The following is a 21,759-nucleotide window of genomic DNA, read 5'->3' as shown; positions in this document are numbered from 1 at the left end:
TAGGGCCTACTTGCCTCACCCCTGTCCCAACTCACAGCCCTAAGCACTGGGGTTACATGTATGTGTTCCAAACTCAGGTTCCCAGGCTTGCTCAGCAAACAGTTTACCTGCTGAGCCCTCTCCCTAGCCCCTAGTTGGAATTTTGTAAGTAATTTAATTTGGCCAAACATGAACCCCAGTATTAACTTTATGACATATAACCATCTCAAATAATGAGGAATCATCTAGCCAACAATGACAATATGCAATGGCTAAAATGGCAGTTAAAAGTCCCTGAGGCTGGGAGTGTTGCTCAGTGATTGAACTAGGGACTAGTTCAATTCTTTCTTTGTTTGTTTGTTTTTTTTGTTTTTGTTTTTGTAGACAGGGTTTCTCTGTGTAACTTTTCGTCTTTCCTGGAACTCACTTGGTAGCCCAGGCTGGCCTCAAACTCAGATATCCGCCTGCCTCTGCCTCCCAAGTGCTGGGATTAAAGGTGTGTGTCACCACCACCCGGCAGGGGCTAGTTCAATTCTAAGCACTTTCCTCCCATCAATCTCCAAAAAACCCAACCTTCATACGCTTGGCATCTGTAGAAAATAAAGCAATCACCGTTCTAATGTATGTATCACTCAGAAAAGGGTATCACTTTTCATTATTGAGTATCAGAGGTATAATTTTGTGTTTATTAAAAGGCAAAAATAATACCTCTTTTTAGAACCATCACAACTGCTTGGCTAGTTATAAAGTCTAAACTTCCTCCTCCTTAGTGAGGAGGCCTGTGCTTCCTCCCATGGACCTCCACTTGTGATGTCATAAAAGAACTACCATCTCACCGAAGAACACTTGCCAACTGCTATGGAAATAGATAGCACCAAATCAGCACCTCAGTCTCAACCCTGGATAAGAGATTAAGAGCCCAGAGGGAGCCAGGCAGTGGTGGTGCATGCCTGTAATCTCAGCACTCGGGAGGCAGAGGCAGATGGATCTCTGTGAGTTCGAGGCCAGCCTGGTCTACAAAGTGAGTTCCAGGACAGCCTCCAAAGCTACAGAGAAACCCTATCTCCAAAAAAAAAAAAAAAAAAAAGAGCCCAGAGGGAAGAACCTCGTGGTAGCCTAAAAGGGCCAGGGCAGGAGAAGCCGTACTCAATATTCCAAATAACTATTACAATCTGCTGTATATTACTACCACCATGTGGTGGCATTGGCTGCAAGTGTCGGCTCTCTCTTTGGAGCTCTAAGCATCTCTGACCCCACTCCAGATCAACTTGTGCTAATGACCTACCAACAACCACCCACTAGTACAAAGCAGAACACAGAATACAGGGCCAATTCTTGGGTCCTAGGCGTGTCATACACCGTAGAGCTGGGCATCTTCATCCCCATCTCAAATAAGCTCCATCTTCAATCCTAAGAATACTGTCTACATGGTCCTCTCTCCCCGCCTCTCAACTCAATATTACTAATACAGAAACTCTATGTAACAGAGTGTTAGAGCCCTCGCCTAGAACATTCATGAGGCCCTATGTTCAATCTCCAGTATCACAGACATGGGAAAGAGGAAGGTGGAAGGTAGAGATTCTAATGGTTGAGGGGACAGAAATAAAGAGGGAGGGAAGAAGGAAAGAAGGGAGAAAGGGAGAAATACTCATCTATTGTTCTGCATATATAGATAGCTTAGTCTGATACTACTTAAATCAAAAACCCCAAATCATTTGAGGGGTAACCGTGCTATGCAGTACTGGTCTGGAAATCTTGAATCACCTTCTTGCCCAAGCCTGTAGTTCCCAGCCATGTCTCATGGCTCTGTAGCCCAGCGAGTCTGGGGGGCTGGAGAGGGAAGGTTCTGTCGTCCACAGAGGAGTGAATGCATAGAATCTCCAGGAGCTGGACACCCCAACATTCTTTTTCTTTTAAAGCATCCTGCAATATTCTAACAACCTCATCAATTCAGATAAGGTAAAAGTGACCACATGACCAGAAAGAGGACATTTATGGGACACTGGTGAAGCCACAAAAGCAGCCTTGAGTTTGGTAAGCAGCTAACGTATTGAGGTCAATTCCACATCTGTGAACTGATCTCCATCAAGTTTAACCCAGGGGAGGACTAAGTAGAGGATAAAAAGAAAGGGAATTTCCTGGAGTAACTCTAACTTCTCTATAAATCTAAGTGATTCCAAAATTTTTAAATTATTTTAAGTCCTCAGGTCCAAGAAGCAAGGAAAAGGGTTGATGGAAAATTTTACCACCATGTATCATATAGGGTATGCCTTTAGATCTCAAACAACCTAAAGAGAAAAAATATTAAGGGTTAAAAGGATTTTAGGGTTTTTTTTGAGACAGGGTTTCTCTGTGTTGTTTGGGTGCCTGTCCTGGATCTCGCTCTGTAGACCAGGCTGGCCGAACTCAGAGATCCGCCTGGCTCTGCGTCTCAAGTGCTGGGTTTAAAGGCGTGCGCCGCCGCCGCCGCCGCCGCCGCCGCCGCCGCCGCCGCCGCCACCACCACCCAGCAAAGGCTTTTATATATAAATTTTATTAATTATTTGTGTGGGGATAAATGTACAAGTCATGTCAAATACATGTACAGTACAGAGAACAACCTGAATGAGTTGGTTCTCTCCTTTACACTGTATGGAGCTCTAGGATCAAGTGCAGGCCAAGCCTGGTATCAAGCCTTTACCCACTGACACAGTGTGATGACCCCCTGAAACATGAAGTTTCCCCGCACCAAGCAACAAGTACACTAGAAGGGAGCAGGTGCTGGGTGGAGATATGGAGAGCAGGGGAAGCTCTGACAGTGTATGAAGTACCAAGTGTATGTGTGCTGTTGATGTGAGGTGGCCATATCAAGGACCACAGCCTTCGGCTCATGGGGGGAAAAATGGCAAAGTCCCCCCCCCCAACACACACACACACAAGTAGTGAGGCTCAGAGGGATGGCAAAACTTTCCTCTGGTCTATATGTAGATGTTGATAGTGAACGCAAAAAAATGTCCAAAATACCCACCCCATTTACAGCCCAAAGATTGCTCCCTTAACAAGATTAGCTAAACCAGCCTCCTTGATACCTTCGGCTATATGTATATATGTATGTATCCTGCCTCTCTGTATATAATTTCTCCAGAGAGCCCAGTCTACCTGATCTCAGCTTTTCTGGGCCTGTGTATTTATTACTTTTCCCCTTTCCTAACCACTCCATTCAGGTATGTCCCTAGCTGTGTTGGGCATGACGGTGGGAGAGCTTCAGCTGGACTGGAGCAGAGGCAGTAAAGAAACTCAAGCATTTTACTAATCAAGATCATAGTGATTCACAATAAATGGCAATAGGGAGCAGGAAAATGGAAAGCTGAAAAACAAAATTCGAACTGAGAGACTGGGGATGTGACTTAGCAAGCAAGCACTAGTTTAGTGTGGGCAAGGCTGAACTAGCATGTCCCAGGCAGGTAAGTTCTGAGTAACAATCACCAACCTCCAGAGTAATAAGCCCTTGTTTACTAACAAGACTATGGGCTGATTAAAGTCACACTCGGACTGGTGAGAGGCCATGTCACAAGGTACTGGGCCTGAGTACCAAAGTCAAGATCAACAGACAGGATAATCTGAAAAGGCTAATAAAGTGCTTTAAACATGTATATATGCTTTTTTAAAGTGTGTACTGTACTGGGGCTCAGTTGGTAGAATGCTTGCCAAGTATGCATGGCCTGGGTTCCATAATGGGAATCACACAGCAGTGCTGGGTGGTGAAAGACGAGGAACCTGAGGCCAGCCTGAACAATGAGATTTCCATCTCAAAACCAAACAATGCAGAGAGACCATGTTCTCTTTCTCTCCCCCCCCCCCTCTCATGTATACAGTGCACATATCCCTGCAGGCAGAAGAGGGCACCAGATCTCACTACAGATGGTTGTGATCCACCATGTGGTTGCTGGGAATTGAACTCAGGACCTTTGGAAGAGCAAGCAGTGCTCTTAACCTCTGAGCCATCTCTCCAGCCCCCGAGACTATGTACTCTTTTCCTTACTACAAACAACAAAACTAGGCCCTGGTCCATTTGGTCCAGAATATCCACCAATCCTAAACACAATTCTCAGCATTTACTTCTACTCTATATGATTTTAGCACACATGTAGATTTGTATCCACTACCAGAAAAATCAGAAAAGATCAATTGCAAGAGAGTACTTTTAAAATACACATGCGCGCACGCGGGGGTGTGTGTGTGTGTGTGTGTGTGTGTGTGTGTGTGTGTGTGTGTACACTTCCTTCCCCCAATCAGAAGACAGAAGAGGGCATCAGTCCCCTGAGGCTAGAATTACAGGCAGCTGGTTGTGAACTGGGCAGACACAGTGGGAACTGGGAGACAAATTCAGGTCCTCTGGAAGAGCAGCAAACATTCTTAACTGCTCAGCAACTTCTCCATCCTGTCTGTGCTTCTCTTATAACCACAACCTGGTGCCACAATCCCTGGCAACCACTAATCTCTTTCATTTTAGGCTGGGAGTAGTGGTGCACAGTTTTAATCCCAGCACTCAGGAGGCAGAGGCAGGAGGATCTCTGAGAGTTCAAGGCCAGGCTGGTCTCCAGAGTGAGTTCCAGGACAGCCAGGGCTACACAGTGAGACTGTGTCTCAGAGGGGAGGAATGGAGTGAGAGTCCTTTGTCATTTCAACAGTGTTGCATAAATGCTAAAATATGTAACAACATTTCTTTTCACTGACAGAGGGAAAAGGGGGCACTGTGCAACCATTCCTCGGATTTGTGGGAGTTTTACAAATAAAGCTCCTGAGAGCATTTCAGATCTACTGTTTTTATTTTTGGATTTTGAAAGATGAGTTCTTAAAAGCCAATAAATATTAAGTTAGCAAGGCAACCAATGCTGTATGAACAAAGGGATGTTTAATCCTGAGGTCAAAGAACTCCTGCTGGACCAGGTGCCCTCCAACAGCAGCTGTCAGCCGAGCTTTCTCAATGTTTGGTGAGCACTTTTTCTTCAGGAAGAGGAGGGTACCTGACTTTTCTGGGTTGTATGTTTGTGGTGTTTGTTTTTGGGCCCTTGGAATGATCAACACACAGCCTGGTCCTGGGCTTTAGTCCTGCAGCACTGTCTCACCACCAAGGGGTCTTTCTGGCTTCCAGAATCAGCTGGCCTTTCTCCAGTGGCACAGCTGACCACACTGATATCCAGGACCAGAGCTATAGCCAATGGCTCGGAACCCTGACCACAGGACCCACTCCCCAGCACGCACGTGACAAGTGGCAATGAAGAGCTCTGGGTTTGAAGTTATAGGAGCTGGACTTAGCATATACCACAGCCAGAGAAGGTTCTGGGGGAGATCACAGAGCAGCAGTGAGGTGGACAAGCCCTAGTGAGAATGACCAGGCCCGGTGGATGGAGCAAGCCACAAAAGAACAGGAACAGGGTGACTGACACAAAAGGCAGGAGGGAAACAGGGCCACAGCCATGGAGGAGGACCTTGAAGACCAAGGTGAACTCAATCACACTCTGCGTCCCCCGTGGACAGAGAGGAGGACACTCACACTATGAAAAGGCACTGTGGACCTGACAGAAGAACCAACAGTCAAGAATGAAGCAGTCAGTACTCGGTGCTTGGACCTCTCTCTGTCTTGGCTATCATAGGCAAGAGGGATCCCTTCTAAGCTACTAGTTCTGCAAAACTCGTGATGAGAACTAGCTTGTCTCTCCTCTGTCAAGGTGGACCTCTATTTGATGTGGAGTCCAGTCAGCATATGAACTCCTTTGATCATCTCATCAGCAATAAGATCTGTCTACTGATCTCATGAAGCTAAAGTGACCCAACTTGGGCTTTTGCACTGGGTATTTAGTTCCGGCATCTGTCCGACAAAGCAGGAAGCCTGCGTCAGGGGCTAGTGCCCACACAAGCTTAAAAAGCAGTGGAGCCTGAAAGCTAGAAATAGGCCCCATTTTCCAGAACAGCTCTATGGTCTAAAAGAACCCTGATTTACATCAGTTACATGAAAATGAAGCCCCAAGGAAAGACACATGTCATTTGTATTCCTTAAATAAGATTGGGGCGTTCAGTTTGGCTTTATCATGTAAAAATCTGTGCCCTGGAGATCCTTACTGTAATCTGTCTTCCGAGCTCTGGTCTAAACACTGCAGTGGGAACTGAGGAGCTGGTGACTGCACTGCACTGCTTCCTCCTAAGTATCACAAAACACCAAAATCTGCAACTGTGGTGTGTAACCAATGCCATGGGAGGAAAGTCACAGCATGCACGGCAGACAAGGACACGGGAGCTAGACTTTACCCGTGGCAAGGAGTGGCTAAAGGAGTAGTATACAGAGGAGCATAAAAGCTGACCTTGCATAGACAGGACCAGGTAGGTCCACATCATCTCTAAGGACCAGAAGCTTCCCCTTTTCCCCTTGGCTCCCTGATTTGGATGTTTTCGTTGAGTTTATATTATAGTGCACACACTTACATGCGTGTGTGCACACACGCACACTACAACACCAAAGCACAACTAAAATATATAAGCTGAAAGTAATGCTCCTTGGGTAGCCTTTGCAAGTTGTATGAGGGAAAGGGGTGGAGCAGACATCCAGAGCTATCTGTAGCCTAGGTCTCTTTACACCTTAGAACTAGCACCCTCCTTCCCTTAGTACCTAGTTTTTCCTTCAAAGTCACCCAAAAAGGATATATGCAAAACTCATGAAGCTGAGTCAGGAAGATAAATGACCACAGTGAACTACAGAAGACCTTGTCTCCCAAAAACAGCTTTCAGCCTGCTATGGTGGTGCACTCTTTAATCCTGGCACTCCAGAGGCAGAGGCAAGTGGATCTCTTGAGTTTGAGACCAGCCTGGTCTACAAACACCAGGGCTGTTACACAGATAAACCCCACCTCAAAAAAGTAAGAGCAAACAAATAAAAATTAAATGTTTTAAGTGCTTTTATTTGGCTAAGACTCTAACAGGAAATCTATTTTAACACTTTCATCACAGGTTGCCTGCCCCATCTTTAGCCATACAAACAAACCACCATGCCAGGTTACTCTCCTTAGAGACCCACCCAGTACCCTGTCTTTCATTTAGGGGCTGAAAAACTAGTGCCCAGAGGTACTCTGAAAAACAAAACAGCAAAAGAAGCCTGATTTTAATGTAAGTCAAAGGAGGCCACCCTGGGTAGCAACTGAATGTACAAAGCAATGTTGAACCCATCACTGGCTGTCCACATAGCACATGAATACTGGACATCCTTTTTTTGTTTTTATAATTTATTTATTTTTATTTTATATGCATTGGTGTTTTACCTGCATGTATGTCTGTGTGAGGATGCCAGATCCCCTGAAACTGCAGTTACAGACAGTTGTGAGCTGCCATGTGGGTGCTGGGAACTGAACCTCAGTCCTTTGGAAAAGCAGCCAATGTTCTTAAGCACTGAGCCATCTCTCTTCCAGCCCCAATATTGACCATTCTTGAGGTCAAATCACTGAGAGAAGCTTCAGTGCTCACAAACAGAAAGACTCAATGTGGCAAACATGGTCCCCCAAACTGTACATTGAAGTGGTGATTGACAACAGAGACTACAATGTTGTGAATGGTGAATGGTAATGCACTCCTGTAACCACAGCACTTGGGGTGGAAGCAGGAGGGTCAGGGATTCAAGGTCATCCTTGAGCACATAGGGAAGCTTTAGGCCAAACTATATTGGGGGGGGGGGGGAAGCACTGAAGAAAAGGTTCAGCAGATGAATACTTGTTATGCAATCATGATGACCAGAGTTTGGATCCCAGAACCCAGGTAACAAACAAGTGAGGCACACACTCTAATCCTAGTAGTCATGTCAGGAAAGAGACAGAAAGTTCACTGGGGCTTGGTGGCTTCGAGCCTCAATGAGAAAATCCAAGAGCAGGTTCAGAGAGATGATGCCTCAATGACAGAAAGTGGTAAAGGAGGACCGGGGGTCCTCTCTGGCCTGGCACTCCCACACAGGTCCAACTCCCACACCTGCATACGTCCATAGACTACCACATAAAACACAAGTTAATGCAAGAGTATACTTCAAAAAAAAAAAAAAATCACACTTTGCAACACAAGCCCTGTCAAACTGGTGACTATTTTTATAGCTACCGAAGCGGATTCTAACAGTTATACACAGAAACAGAAGAAACAGATAAGCAAAACTACTTGGAAACAGAACACGAGTAAGAATCCCTTCACTCAATACAAGAGTTGATGAGCAGCTGCAATAAGCAAGATGCACTGTTGACAAAGGGGATCCCTTGTCGTGGAGAACATGAAGAACAGCAGGGAATCCAAATGCAGTCATTCACAGGACCACTGGATTCTAACAAAAGCTCAACAACAACAAAGCACAGTCGTGCATACCTGTGATCCAAACAGGTCAGAGACTGCAGCAGGGGATCTGAGCTCTAGACCAGGCTGGACAGTTACAGGTGAGACTGTCTCCAATGAACTACAAGAAATGATGGATGGACGGATGAATGGGTAAGTGGATGGCTAAGTGGGTGGTTGGGTGGGTAGGGAGGGGAGGGAGGGGGGGGGGGGAAAGGAGGGAAGGAGGGAGAGAGACAGAGAGAGCGCACATGCAAACAGAACTCAAGGAAAGAGGAGAGTTTCATTAATGAATGATATAGAACAAGCAGTCTGTAGGGAGAGAAAGAAAAAACAAAACCAGTTTGCTGGGAAGACGACTCAGTGGGTAAAGCTCTTGTACACAAAGTTCATATCCTCAGTTCACATCCCCAAAAACCACATAATGTCAGACTCAGGAGTCCACTTGTAATCAGGGTACTCCAGAGATGGGAAGATACAAATAATCACCAAAGCTCCCAAGCCAGCTAACAAGGTGGCTGAGACAGAACACCTCTGGGTGTGGTGCTGCATACCTTTAATCCCAGCACTAGGGAGGCAATGCAGATCTAGTCTACATAGTAAATTCCAGAAGAGCCAAGACCACAGGGAAACCCTGTCTGAAAAGCGGGATGGGGGTGGGGAGGACACCAACTCCCTAAAGCTGTCATCTGAATTCCATATATGTTCTGAGAATACACTTTTTCTTTGGCCCAAACAATGGTAATTTTCTAACATTTACTCATTCAGTGTGCTTGGGGTGGAGGCACAGGTGGTAAAGCATAGGAGTAGAAGTCAGAGAAAAACCTGCAGGAATTACGCTCTCCTAGAGGATCAAACTCAGGAAGACCTTGCTTGGTGGCTAAGCCCTAAAAACTTTTTTGAGGCAATGCTATGTAACCCTGGCTAGGTTAGGCAAGAATTTGTCAAATGCAGAGTGCTGTCCTGTAGGTGTTAGGAACCAAACCCAGGTCTTCCAGAAGAGAAGCAAGTATTCCTTTTTTTTTTCCCCCGAGACAGGGTTTCTTTGTGTAGCTTTGCGCCCTTCCTGGAACTTGCTTTGTAGACCAGGCTGGCCTTGAACTCACAGAGATCCACCTGCCTCTGCCTCCCGAGTGCTAGGATTAAAGGTGTGCACCAACGCCCAGCTGAGAAGCAAGTATTCTTAACCACTGAGCCATATCTCCAGTCCCAGCAATAAATTTTTTAAAGTATAACTAGGAATTCCTCCAATGGAGCCCACTCTCAGGAGTTCTTTTCTCATTTCCCATAATAAACACACTTCCTCTGCTCGCCCACAAAAGAGAAGCCAAAAGTGTAGGCTATATCTTTACTCACAGCATAGGAGACAGATACTCAGATCTCTGCAAGTTCCAAATCAGCCTGGTCTACATAGTGATTCCCAGGTTAGCCAAGGGCTATTAAAGTGGGACTCCGTCTCCAAAGAAAGAAAATGACGATGGAGGAGTCATGAGAATCTACACGGCTAAATCACGGTGAGAATCCACAGCTCTTAAACTATTTTCAACTCAAAGAACTCAAAGCGCCAACACAATGCGGGCAGTGCTAAGAGAAGCTAACAAGAAGTCACAAACTCCACAGCCTTGGGAGGTTTGGCACAGGCAGGTCAGAAACCAAAGACTGGTGGATGCTGAGAACTACGGAGTGTACTGTTTTCTGGAGATGAACATATCCTAAAACTATGCTGTTATCCGGGCCAGGGGGTAGTGGTACAAATCTTTAATCTCAGCACACAGGAGGCAGAGGCAGGCGGATCTCTGTCAGATGGAGGCCAGCATGGTCTACAGAGTGAGTTCCAGGACAGTCAAGGTTACACAGAACTCTGTCTCAAAAATAAAAAGGGGGTGGAGGGTTGCTATGTAGATATGAATAACTGAGTTCTAAACCTCAGTACCCATACAAGTATCTGGGCATTGTGGCATGTACCTACCAAGAATCCTAAAACTGAAGACACAGAGACAGTATAATCCCTGGAGTCCTGTCCAGCCAGTCTGCAGACATGGGCTCGAATTTAGTTAAGATTCTATCCCAAAAATAGGGAGTGATAGAAGACACTTGATGTCTTGCCTCTAAACACATCCACAAGCATGTACACAGAGAGTTGATTGTTCTGAAATGCTGACCACCCAGAGTACACAACACATGTCCTTAAACAAACAAAAATCTCTATATATACACAACTACATAGATCCCAGAATGGTTTCCTTTGGGGATGATTTAATCAAAATCACATTCAAATATGTTTCTGATTACCAAAGAGTGATCAGGCCACGAAGATGGCTCACTGGGTAAAGCATCCACAATAGAGAGAACTGACTTGTGAAATCTGTCCTCTGACCTCCTCATGTCATGGTGCACATATCACACAGACAATAAATGATAAAATGTGATCTATCACTGTTTTGCACTGTGCTTGGTATCAGTGATCAAATTCCACCTGCTGCACCACATGGATGGCCCTGGCCAATTTTGGCAATAAACTAAATATTCAAAGTATGGAGTAAGCAAAATCAATTAGTAGAAGAACTGCAGTTTACCATTTAGGGAGTAATGAGGTAAAAAACCTGGGAGAAAGCCAAAGCGGTGTTTAAATGTAAGACTATACTGGCTACATATATGGCCAATGGTGTCTTGTGCCCAGTATGAACAGCAAATGGCCTGAATTCCAACCCCACACCTCTCCTGTTCTAAATGAGGGAACATTTCTTTTACTTGCTCATTCCTGGTTTGTTTTTGTTTTTCCTGGTTTTTCAAGACAGGGTCTCTCTGTGTAGCTTTGAGCCTTTCGTGGAACTGCTTTGGAGATCAGGCTGGCCTCGAACTCACAGAGATCTGCCTGCCTCTGCCTCCTGAGTGCTGGGATTAAGGCGTGGTTTTTGTTGTCTGCTTGGTGCATGCATGTCTCCATGCAGATGTGAACACACAGATATGCACACATACATGTAGAGGCCAGAGGTCAATGCTGTCTTCTTTTATCAATATCCATTTTATTTGTATTTTTATTTTGTATGTGCACATGGTATTGTGGGAAGGCATGGAATTAAGAGGGCAACTTTGGAGTTTGTTCTCTTCATCTACTTTAACATGGCTCATGATCAAATTCAAGTCAACAAAATGCCTTTTATCCCCTGAGCTATTCTCACTGTCCCAACTTTATTTTTTGAGATAGGGTTTGAGTCTCTTGATGAACCAGAGCTTGCCAATTCAGCCAAAACTAGGTGGCCTGGAAGTGCCTATGTCTACTTCCCCTGTAGTGGGATTAAAAGTGTGCACAGCTGCAGCCAGCTTCTTTACATGGGTACTGGGGACGTGAACACAGATCCTCATGCTTTGGGGACAAAAAGTGACTCAGTCATCTCCCCAAGCCCTCAGCCCCCATTTCTGTATGATACTTCACATGGGGGGCAGGGGTAGGAGTACCTAATTTTCAGAGCTGTATGAGTGACTTCACATCCTTTGACCTGGTATGATTGTCCACCATATTGTGGTCAATGAACCTCAGTGCAGTTTCCTGAAAGTCTCAAGGCATTGTGTCTACTCAACATCCATGTACTGCTTCTGACCCATCTCAGAACTTAACTTGCCAATTTCCTTTCTGCTGGAAACAACTGCCCAGACTTCTAGTTCAGAAGTATGAAGTGGCTCTCCCTGGCTACAGTCAAGGTGTGCCTGCCTTTCCCAGCTTCTGAAGCCATCCTCACATATACATCTCTAAAGCTAGCAGGGCTGGTCACATTCTTCCATCACATCAACTCAGTCCCACCTCTCCCCTTTTGCATGCCAAGGACCCTGGCAATTACACTAAGCCCACTGGACAAGGTAGTATGGTGGCCCCACTGAGGACCCTGAATGCAATTCACATCTGCAGAAGGGATTTTGCCGCACTGACAAGCTCACTGGCCCTGTGGATTAAAACAGGACTGCCTTTGGGGCTAGAGTGGGGCTGCAGTTAAGAGCACTGGGACTTCTTTGAGAGGATGGAAACATTTTGCTTATTATGAACTCTGAGCCCTAATGAGAGACCAGGAAATATCAAATGGTCACACTAGCCCTTTTTTTTTTTTTAAAGACTTATTTATTATGTATACAGTATTCTGCCTGCGTGTGTCCCTGCAGACCAGAAGAGGGCACCAGATCTCATTACAAGTGGTTGTGAGCCATGTGGTTGCTGGGAATTGAACTCAGGACCTCTGGAAGAACAGTCTGTGCTCTTAACCTCTGAGCCATCTCTCCAGCCCCACACTAGCCCTTCTTAAGACTCATCTGTGACATCTCTATTTTCCAAGTATCCCATCCACACTCCACAAGACACTAGAGCCCACCCACCACACAAACAGGCTCCTTCCCTCTGAGGCCATTAAAGGAGGAGAGGGCACAATAATAACCCAACAGCTAGCACTGGGCCTGCCACCTGTAATCACCTCCTCTAAACATGCACTTTCTGTATTTATTTTCTTGAGGCATGGTCTCTCTACATCCTAGAACTCATTATGAAGACCAGGCTGGCCTAGAGTTAACAGATCTGCCTGCCTCTGTCCCGAGTGCTGGGATTAAAGGCGTGCGCCACCACACCCAACCCCTATTCTGTATTTTTTCCCCAATTTTTGCTCACCCTGAATACAATGCTGAAATGTAATCTTACATTTGCTTAACTTGCTAATAAACTGGGACTTGTATTTTTATGACCATTTTATCTAGTTAATTTGGCTGCATTGTGTTTCTAATACAGTATTACCGACAGCACTAGAAAATTTTTTAAAAAAATCTTGACCCTTCGCATTCTGATACACTCTATTCAACACTATTGAGAAGAGAACCATAAATTATCCATAAATTTTCACTGCTTTTATTCATTCTGCTTTTTTGGGATACAATGGATCTTTCCCAACATCCACCATGTTGACTTCATGTCATCAGAAACCAATCCCACCAGGTTGATTAGGTTAACAGTGGGCAATAAAGCTGTGTTAATACTGTTAGTATCTGCATTCTCCATAGACTACCAACACTTGAAAATTTCTGACCTCCACTATCATAAGGGGGCTGTGCAGAGCTGCCAGGTGTGTGGTTAAGATTCTTAAGAGTCTTTTTAACCCTTAAGCCACACTCCCTTTGTCACTATATAAAAATGGAAAGTGGGTGCTGTAGCGAATGCTTATCCCAGATGGGTGCTACGGGTTCAAGGCCTGCCTGGTCTACACAGCAAGACTTGGTTTCAAATTTTAAAATGTTTGTTCTCATCATTAGCAGCAGCATGAGGTTCAGAGCAGGGGCCAGCTAAGACCATTTCAACCCACTTCACCATCTACGTAAGGAATCCTCAGGGTCAGCACCTAAGTTTACTTTTTTGTTTTTGTTTTTGTTTTGTTTTTTATTTTTCCAGACAAGGTTTCTTTCTCTGTGTAGCTTTGGAGCCTATCCTGGAACTCGCTCTGTAGACCAGGCTGGCCTCGAACTCAGAGATCCACCTGCCTCTGCCTCTCGAGTGCTGGGATTAAAGGCATTCGCTATGACACCCGGCCTAAGCTCACTTCTTTACCCTTCAGTCCTTAGAAGTACAAGGGGCAAAGATGGATGACTCACTTGGGGAGAAATTCTAAGTATCTAAGATGGTTGTAAAATAGCAGTAAGACTGTTGGGTGTGGTGGTACACACCTGTAATCTTAACACTGAAAGCCGAAGCAGGAGAACTATAACATGCATCCCCCCCCCAACATGATGCACACACAAAATAATAAAAATTTGAAACATTTAATCAAAGCCAGCAAGACAGCTTAGTGGGTAAATGCAGGTGCCACATACAAGCATGGCATCCCAAGTTCCATCCACGTAAACATGGGAAGAGAACCAATTCTGTACATTTTTCCTCTGACCTCCACATGGGTGCCACAGTATGCATACTCTCACACATACTAATGTTTGAAAATACAAAACAGCCAGGCATAGTGACACCTTTAATCCCAGCAATAAGGCAGAATCAAATGGCCAGCCTGGTCTACACAGAAACTATACCTAGACAGATAGGTAAGTAGGTAGATGGGGGTAAGAGGTAGCTGCAACATGGATTCAGGAATGTTTTTTACTACTTCAGTTGGCTTGATCAAACAGATTTCCCTGTGAACTCATGTGACCTAACAACTAGAAGACTTAAAGCTTAAAGACTTCCACAGGAGCCCTCCTTATACCCTAAAGAGAGGTGCCTGCCTAAGCTGGCATACACATGCCAGCTCCTATGTGTTGTCTTAAAAAAGAAATTGCTGGAATCAATTAAGAGTCTTCAAATGTAACTTATTCCCCAAAGTGATATTGATGAAACACACTTGCAACCCAGGCAGTGGCCCACAGCCAGTTCCTAGGGGGCTGTAGGTTTGCTCAGGCTACACATTCAGAGCAGTACCATGGGTTTTCAGTGATGCCCCCCTAAACTGTTTCTGAAGGTATCATGGGAACGTGGCAGAAGAGTCAGCTCACTATCCAAATACCTGTGGCACATCTGGGGTGTAAATACAAGAGAGGCCGCCTTTAGAATTCATTCAGCACTCTTCAAGCAACATACCGGTTAATCAAAAACAGACCTTCCCAAGTAGAATATTCTGGGGCTGACACCTAATATAAGGTTCTGCTCTCCCAGCACAGGACAATCAGAGAACCTTAGCCACTGGTATGAGGTGAAAACAAAGGACCTAGGTTTTACTATCTGCAGCAGGCAGAAGAGCCTCACAGAACTGTCCTGCTTCCTCCACAAGGACTCTTCTTGATCTTTTACATTCTCATTAACCAAAAGAACAAGGGCCCATCCACCAGCTTGAGACCACACTGGCTGGTTCCTAGGTTTCAAACACCAATGAACTTGAAGCTTCTGTCAGTCAGATAGCATAAGCTGTTGACAAGACACCTGGGCATCTATCAACAACTGTGACTTAGCAGTGATCTCCACCCTTTATGTGTTGATCTAAGAATCCAACTCACAAAACATAAGCAGAAAAGGCACAGTTGAGTACCCAGGCCCAGCTTTGGCAAATGCCCACCTAGGCTGCAGCTACGCCTTACTCTTCTAGTCCATGTACTCTATTTCTCAGGACGGGTTCTTCTAGGTATCTGTCCCCTCTTCCCTTCCTGTTTGGTTCACTGCTGGTCTCACTCTTGAGTGTCCATCACCTTGTTCCAGCCCAGGGCAGTGTACTTTCCTAAGAAACTCTGGAAATAACTTTCCAGCAAACTTTCCAGCCCTAACCTTCTGCACACAAGTCTGCTTATTTTCAACAATTTCCACTCATCTGACTTCTGTTAGTCAAGGAACACATTTCTAGAAAAAATGGCAGGACTGCCCAGCCTCTGCACAACACTTGACAACACTTTCAGAAGTCCAAAGTAGTTCAGAACACCTACTTTATGAAGCAGTGATATTTGCCACTGTCAAGAAGAAATACCCTGTTACAACCTTGTTCCCTAGGTTCTACCCGATTGGAGAATAAGCAGCAATATACAGCTAAGTAGTACTCTTCTAAAAACAACTGGGAAGAAACAGTAACAAAAGTAAACTTAAGACATTCAAAAGCAGCCTTCAACAGACCTTATGAAGGTCTAGAAAAGTCCTAGTGGACACTAAGGGGGGCAGGAAAGGCCTGTTGTTTCTCAATGTAACTTCCAAGAAAAGGTGATGGAGCAGAATCAGCAGCTAGCTATCACAGCATTAGTGCTTATGGCTCCAGCTCCCTTTCACAAGACCAGTGTCCTGCCAGTCACCAGCTTTCTACACTACTGTCTAGCCGGAGTTCCTTGAAAACCCTAGTTCCTGTGCATCATCTCCCGAAACCCGAAGGAATTTGAGTTGGCCATTTTTCAAGGAAACAACACAGTGGTGCACGCACAGCTGGGTGAAGGCAGGCAGAGCAAAGGTCCCTGCGGCTCCTTCCCAAGGGAGTTGACTGAGATGACCTGTAGCGTTTAACAATGACATCTAAATGGCTTGAGGTCTTGCTTGGTGTTACACGAGAGACCAAGTGGAAAATTCAGTATGTAGCCCATGACAGCCTAGAACTTGCGATTCTCCTGCCTCTGCCTCCCAAGTGCTGGTAGGATTGTTAAGTGACACCTGCCCAGCTCTGATTTGTATTATTGGCCACTTTCCTGGAGTATCTATCTTTTCTTCTCATAGTGCAAGGCAAACAGTCCCATAGGCAGCCAGTTTTTGCAGTAACAGACCAGAAAGAGGGCTACTGCAAAAGTCCCAACAAGGACTCCATTTAAGATGTTGACTGGGAAACCTGCTAACAGTTATGTGGGACCCACAAAAAAACTTAAGCCTACCTCTTAAGTCTGAGGCCTGGTTACCTGTCTTCTGCTGCCACCACCTAAGACCTAATCACTAAGAATGACACTGTAAACATCAGTCAACCGTGTGCAGTGGTGCACACCTGTAACCCCAGAACTCAGGAGGCAGCACAAAGGATCAGGGTATTCAAACCCAGCCTGTGCTACAATCAGACCTTGTCTCGAAGCAATGGAAAAGACTAAACAGAAAAGGTCACAAAGCTGCTGGAGCGTCAGACCGTCAGAACAAATGTCTCCAAACACTACATCTGCTCAGCTCCTGTCATCCTTTTAGTTTTCTCCTAATTCTTTACCTTTAACTCTATATCCCTAGTATGAGCCATCAAAACCAGGTATTAACTAGTCCTGGCGTCATGTATACTCCATAAGAATGAAAACAACCCACCCAGAGTTCAGAAATAACACTGCCTAAACTGATATTGGGTCCCTCACTGTCCCCCGTTCTTTCAAGATATAATCACAGCACAACCCCAGCAGATAAGGATGACCTTTTTCCTAGGATGCAGACACTGAGGCATCAATAGCTTAAGCCACAGACAGGTCAACATAGCAACAAATTCTCAATAAAACCCTAGCCAGTTCTGCTACAGCACTGCCCAACTGTGAACTAACTTAATGACCTCCCTGTCCAAAGAACTAAGTAAGAAGGAAAACCAGTCAAAGCAAGCAAAGGTAAGTAAAACCACCCATCCATCCCTCTCCATCTGTGCTGTCATCCCCAGACTGTGGAGGAGACACTAACCAGAGGCCACTGGGAAGCACACAGGCTAAGGGAGCTCTCAACAGCCAAACCTGACTGGCTGCCATCAGAGGGACAGGATTCTGGGCCCCACCAGATTTCTCCTCTACTGTAAGCTCCACCTAGAGATGGTTCAGGAAATAAGAGCACTGGCAGCTTTTCCAGAGGACCTGGGCTCAAGTCCTAGCACCCACATGACAGCTCACAACTGTCCCTAACTCCAGTTCCAGGGGATCTGGCACCCTCATACAGACATACGTGCAGGCAAAACACCCATGTACATAAAATAAAAAAATAAATGAAACTTTAAAATCTACATAAGGATGGTGATCAGCCTCACTGGATCAGTCCACTGGAGTACCCTCTGCAAGGAGCCTTACTTTTGATGTAAAGCTGCATAGCCAGTCTATGTTGGTGAGCATGTGCAAGAATTCACCTTCTTTTCATAAACATGCAAAAAGGATGTCTTGAAGCTCCATCTGCCCACACAGATGTGAAAGGGACCCACCACTACCAAACCCTTCAGAGTCAGCTCAGTGGTCTCAAGGACCAGTTACTCCTCTCAGATGTTACATTTTGAAAACAGTACTGATGGGGCTAAGTGCCAACTCAGGAAACAACACATTCTGTTAGCTACCCTGAGACACAGGCAAAGCCTCAGAAGAGCTTTTGTGTCCTCCACAGGATTGTCACCAGTCTTATAGGTAAGGCACCTTCTTTAGATTATGGACATTACTTATTAGCCACTGCAACTAGATAGTAAATAAACTGTCAAATAAATTCATCCCCAGTCAGATCTACTAGGTAAGGGCCTTGCTTCCACCTCCCAGCAGAAAGGCAGCAGGACAAGCTGTTTTTCTGGCTTGTGGTTACAACACAAGTAAACTGTCCCTCATTTTCTCTTTCCCTATACTTTCCTCACCACTCGTAATAGGACATTTTAAAAATAACCAATTCTCTAGCGGATGTGCAAGCACTGTGCAGAGGTCAGTAAAAAACAAATCTTAACTCCAACAGAGTGAGGCAGGAGGACAGCAAACTAGCCCTGACCTATTGATAGGAGGGGAAAAACAACCAACAGAACCAGTCAGTCTCCCGGCCTCCCTTTCCACCGAAACCACCCTGCCCCAGAGGGCGGGCAGACAGGATGCTCCTCACAAAGCCTTCCTTCCCAAGCTAGGCAGAACTCTGACACCCTCCAGCTGCTGGCTCTACAGAATCCAGGCCAAGGCTGGTGCAAGCCATTAACTCCCTCCAGATCCTATTCACAGCCTGGCTTTAGAGACCTACCAGAGTTAACTCAGTTCCACTATTCCAGATTTTGGAAGAAGTATTCTTCTACTCTTCCTGATCCTAATTGACAACAGTTGGCATAGCACCCCTATTTAAGGAGCGGGAAGACTAAAACAGACTGCCTAAAACACACACACACACACACACACACACACCCCTCCCTTACCTGTGGGCACCCCCCCCCACACAGACCATGACACTGCTAGCTCACATGATCACAGCCCTGTAAGACTGCATTTTCTAGAAATTAGAGCCTGAACAATAAAACCAAAACCCACAGCATCCATTAACAACTAAAACTGTGTTAATTCACAAATGCAAACTCTGATAGGAAAAGGAAGCTTCATGAGAAACATCTTGGAAGCACACATGAAGTCTGGGATCTAAAGAGTGAAAACCTGTGACATCTTCCTTCACCCTAGTCTCTTAGCAAAGCTTCTGAACTTTTGTGCAGACATTTTCCAGGTACAGTCTGCGTCTGATACATGCTGTCCAGCAATGTCCAATTTTACTACCACTGGTATGCCCACAATACCAGACTTTTATTCCATCTGATGCTACTTGAAAAGGAAGCAAGCACAATACAATTCCCCACTTTAGATGTGCATGAAGTATAGCATTAAAGGAACATACAATTCTCTCAGCAATGAGCTCCATCAGCTATTTGGTTTAAGCAAGACGCTCTGTGAAACTATTTACTTGTTGAGACCAAGAAACACAGCCTCGTCCTTGGCATGGACACAACTCTTCTTCCTCTTGTCCCATTCCTGCCATTGGTAAGACCCACTAACGGGTCTTTTTCATCTGCAGCATGGTCAGACAATTGTTTATGAGGCACCTACTGACCAGCATCAAGTTATTCTCAGCATTCCCCAAGTATGCAGCACCCCACCGAACAAATATGGTTTGACCCCAACTTCCTTAGGACCTCCATTCATTTATGAAACCCACTTTCTCTTGCTGAAAGTAAAATGAGAACAAGCCACCTAATGGTCCATTCGGGTGCCCCTCATTGGGATTCCTGCCTGCCTGACCCCCTGAAGGCAGGTAATGGAACAAACTGTTTTGGCTGCGTCCAAAGTACCAAATAAAAAAATAAAATAAAATGTGCTAGCCAATGACCAACCCAGCGTGGGATCGATCCCCAAGTTAGACCCTTACCTTGACAGCGCTTTTACACCAAACCCTGATAGCCAAGCTCCTCTTATCTGTAACCAGTAGAAAAACCAGTACCAAGATAAAACTCCTGCCGCTCGGGTAGAAAACCGAATGCGTTACCACCGGAGTCTAGTCTGATTCTGTTGCAGGCAGCCATGTGCGGCGGAACTTTAACAGTTTCAAGCACACACTTGGCCGGATGTGGACGGCACCACCTACAGCCAGGTACCCAAACTTGTCCACCTGCAGAGGTAACTTATAAACTAGGCGGACCTGAATGCGCACTCAGAGTCAGTCAGTCCAAAAGCTGAGGACAGCTGAGCGCCTCGCAGGTGTCCTCGCAATTAGGCGCGACGCTGGGCAGCGCAGTTAAAGTTATTGGGGAGGAGGATCTCGAGGGGCGCGCTCAGAAGCAGGTGCAGGTGAACCCGGCGCACCCGCCCCCACCTCCTCAGAGCTCAGAGGCCGGGGAGCTGGCCCAACCAGCCAGGCCAGAGCCACACACCCCGGAAAGGGGACGGTCCCGGGGGCCCGCCTCCCGACCTGGGTGCCCACAGCCAGCACACCTCAGTCCTAATTTACGACCCGGGCGCTTTGTGCCCAGCAGGCCGTGCGCTGCACAATGCGCTCAACTCGGGGTCCGGGCCACCCCCTGCCGGGCCGCATGACTGTGCAGCCCGGCCGGGCAAGGAGTTGCCGGCCCACGTCGGGCCGAGCGGGAGGCCGGCCTGGTTAAAGATGGCGAGGCCCTCGCGTGGCTCCCGCTGCCGCCCGGGCCACAATGAAAGCGCCGGCCCCACGGCGGGCCTCACCTTCCATCTCCATGTCCTCGGGTTCGCTCAGCTGCTGCTCGCCCGCTTTCTGCTGCTGCTGCTGCTGCTGTTGGTGGTTCATGTCGGCCGCGGCCTGGACCTCGCCTGCAGCCGGAGGCCCGGGCTGCGGGCCCGGCGGGCGGGCGGCTGCGAGCCGAGGCGGCGGCGGCGGCGGCGGCGGCGGGGCGGCCTCCTCCTCCTCCTCCCGCGCGTCTTCGGCGGCGGCCCCGGGGCGGCCCGCGGCGGGCGGCGGCGGCGGCGGCGGCAGGGAGACGCGCACGTACTTGCTCGCGATTCGCCCAATCTCGGCGCCGAGGCGGGCGGGCGGCCGGCGGGCCGGGCCGGGCGGCCTCCTCGCTCGCTGCGGCCGCCGCTGCCGCCGCCGCCGCCGCAGGGCCCGCCTCCCGCCGCCGGGGCCGGGGTTGCGGGGCCGCGGGCCGGCCGGGGGCGGAGGGCGGCCGGGCGGGGGCCGCGGAGTCAGCCCCGCCTCGGGCCGGGCGCGGAAGACTGGAGGCCCGGCGGGCCGCGGCGAGCCTGCGGGCCCGGGTGCTGGCGGCTGCTGAGGCTGCGCGGGCGGGCGACGGGCCGGCCGCGCTCGGGGCGCTGAGGCCTCCGCCTCCTCGGCGTCGTCGTCGGGGCTCCGGCAGCGGATGCGGCGCCCGGCAGCTCGGCTCGGCTCGGCTCGCTCTCAAAATGGCGGCGGCGTGAAATGTCACATCCGCATGGGGGGCGAGAGCGGGGCGAACGAGACGAGGGCGGGCGGCGGGCGGAGCGGGAGGCGGAGCGGGAGGCGGAACAGGGAGCGGCCCGCCCGCCGCTGCCTAAGAGCGCCCGCCCTGCGCTGCGGCTCGGCGCGCCCACGGTCCGCCCTGCTGGAGCCGGGCGCCCCCCTCTCGTCAGCCGGGCGGGCGCAGATCCGGGGCTGCCGAGGTGCGGCCGAGGGGAACGTGCCCGCGGGAACTGGGCTCGACCCGGAGCCTGAGGCTCGGCGCCTTTTTTACCGCCCTTAACTGGCCCCTTGGGTCTCACCCAGGCGAATACGTGGGAAAACTTAACTTTTTTTGCACC

General features: G+C 47.6%; 1 protein-coding gene across 1 annotated transcript in view; it reads right to left on the bottom strand.

Annotated features, from left to right (window-relative positions):
- Nucleotides 1-21,448, bottom strand: part of Usp7 (ubiquitin specific peptidase 7) — a 56,043-nt gene extending 34,595 nt beyond the window's left edge. The window contains exon 1 of the mRNA XM_036195582.1: nucleotides 20,692-21,448. Coding sequence (XP_036051475.1) covers nucleotides 20,692-20,773 — 82 coding nt within the window. The 5' untranslated portion in view covers nucleotides 20,774-21,448. The remainder of the gene's footprint in view (nucleotides 1-20,691) is intronic.
- Nucleotides 21,449-21,759: the final 311 nt, after the last annotated feature.

This window comes from Onychomys torridus, chromosome 8 (genome assembly GCF_903995425.1).
Source record: "Onychomys torridus chromosome 8, mOncTor1.1, whole genome shotgun sequence".
NCBI lineage: Eukaryota > Metazoa > Chordata > Mammalia > Rodentia > Cricetidae > Onychomys > Onychomys torridus.
Note: the sequence above shows the minus strand (reverse complement) of the source record. Positions and strands in the feature narration are given on the sequence as shown.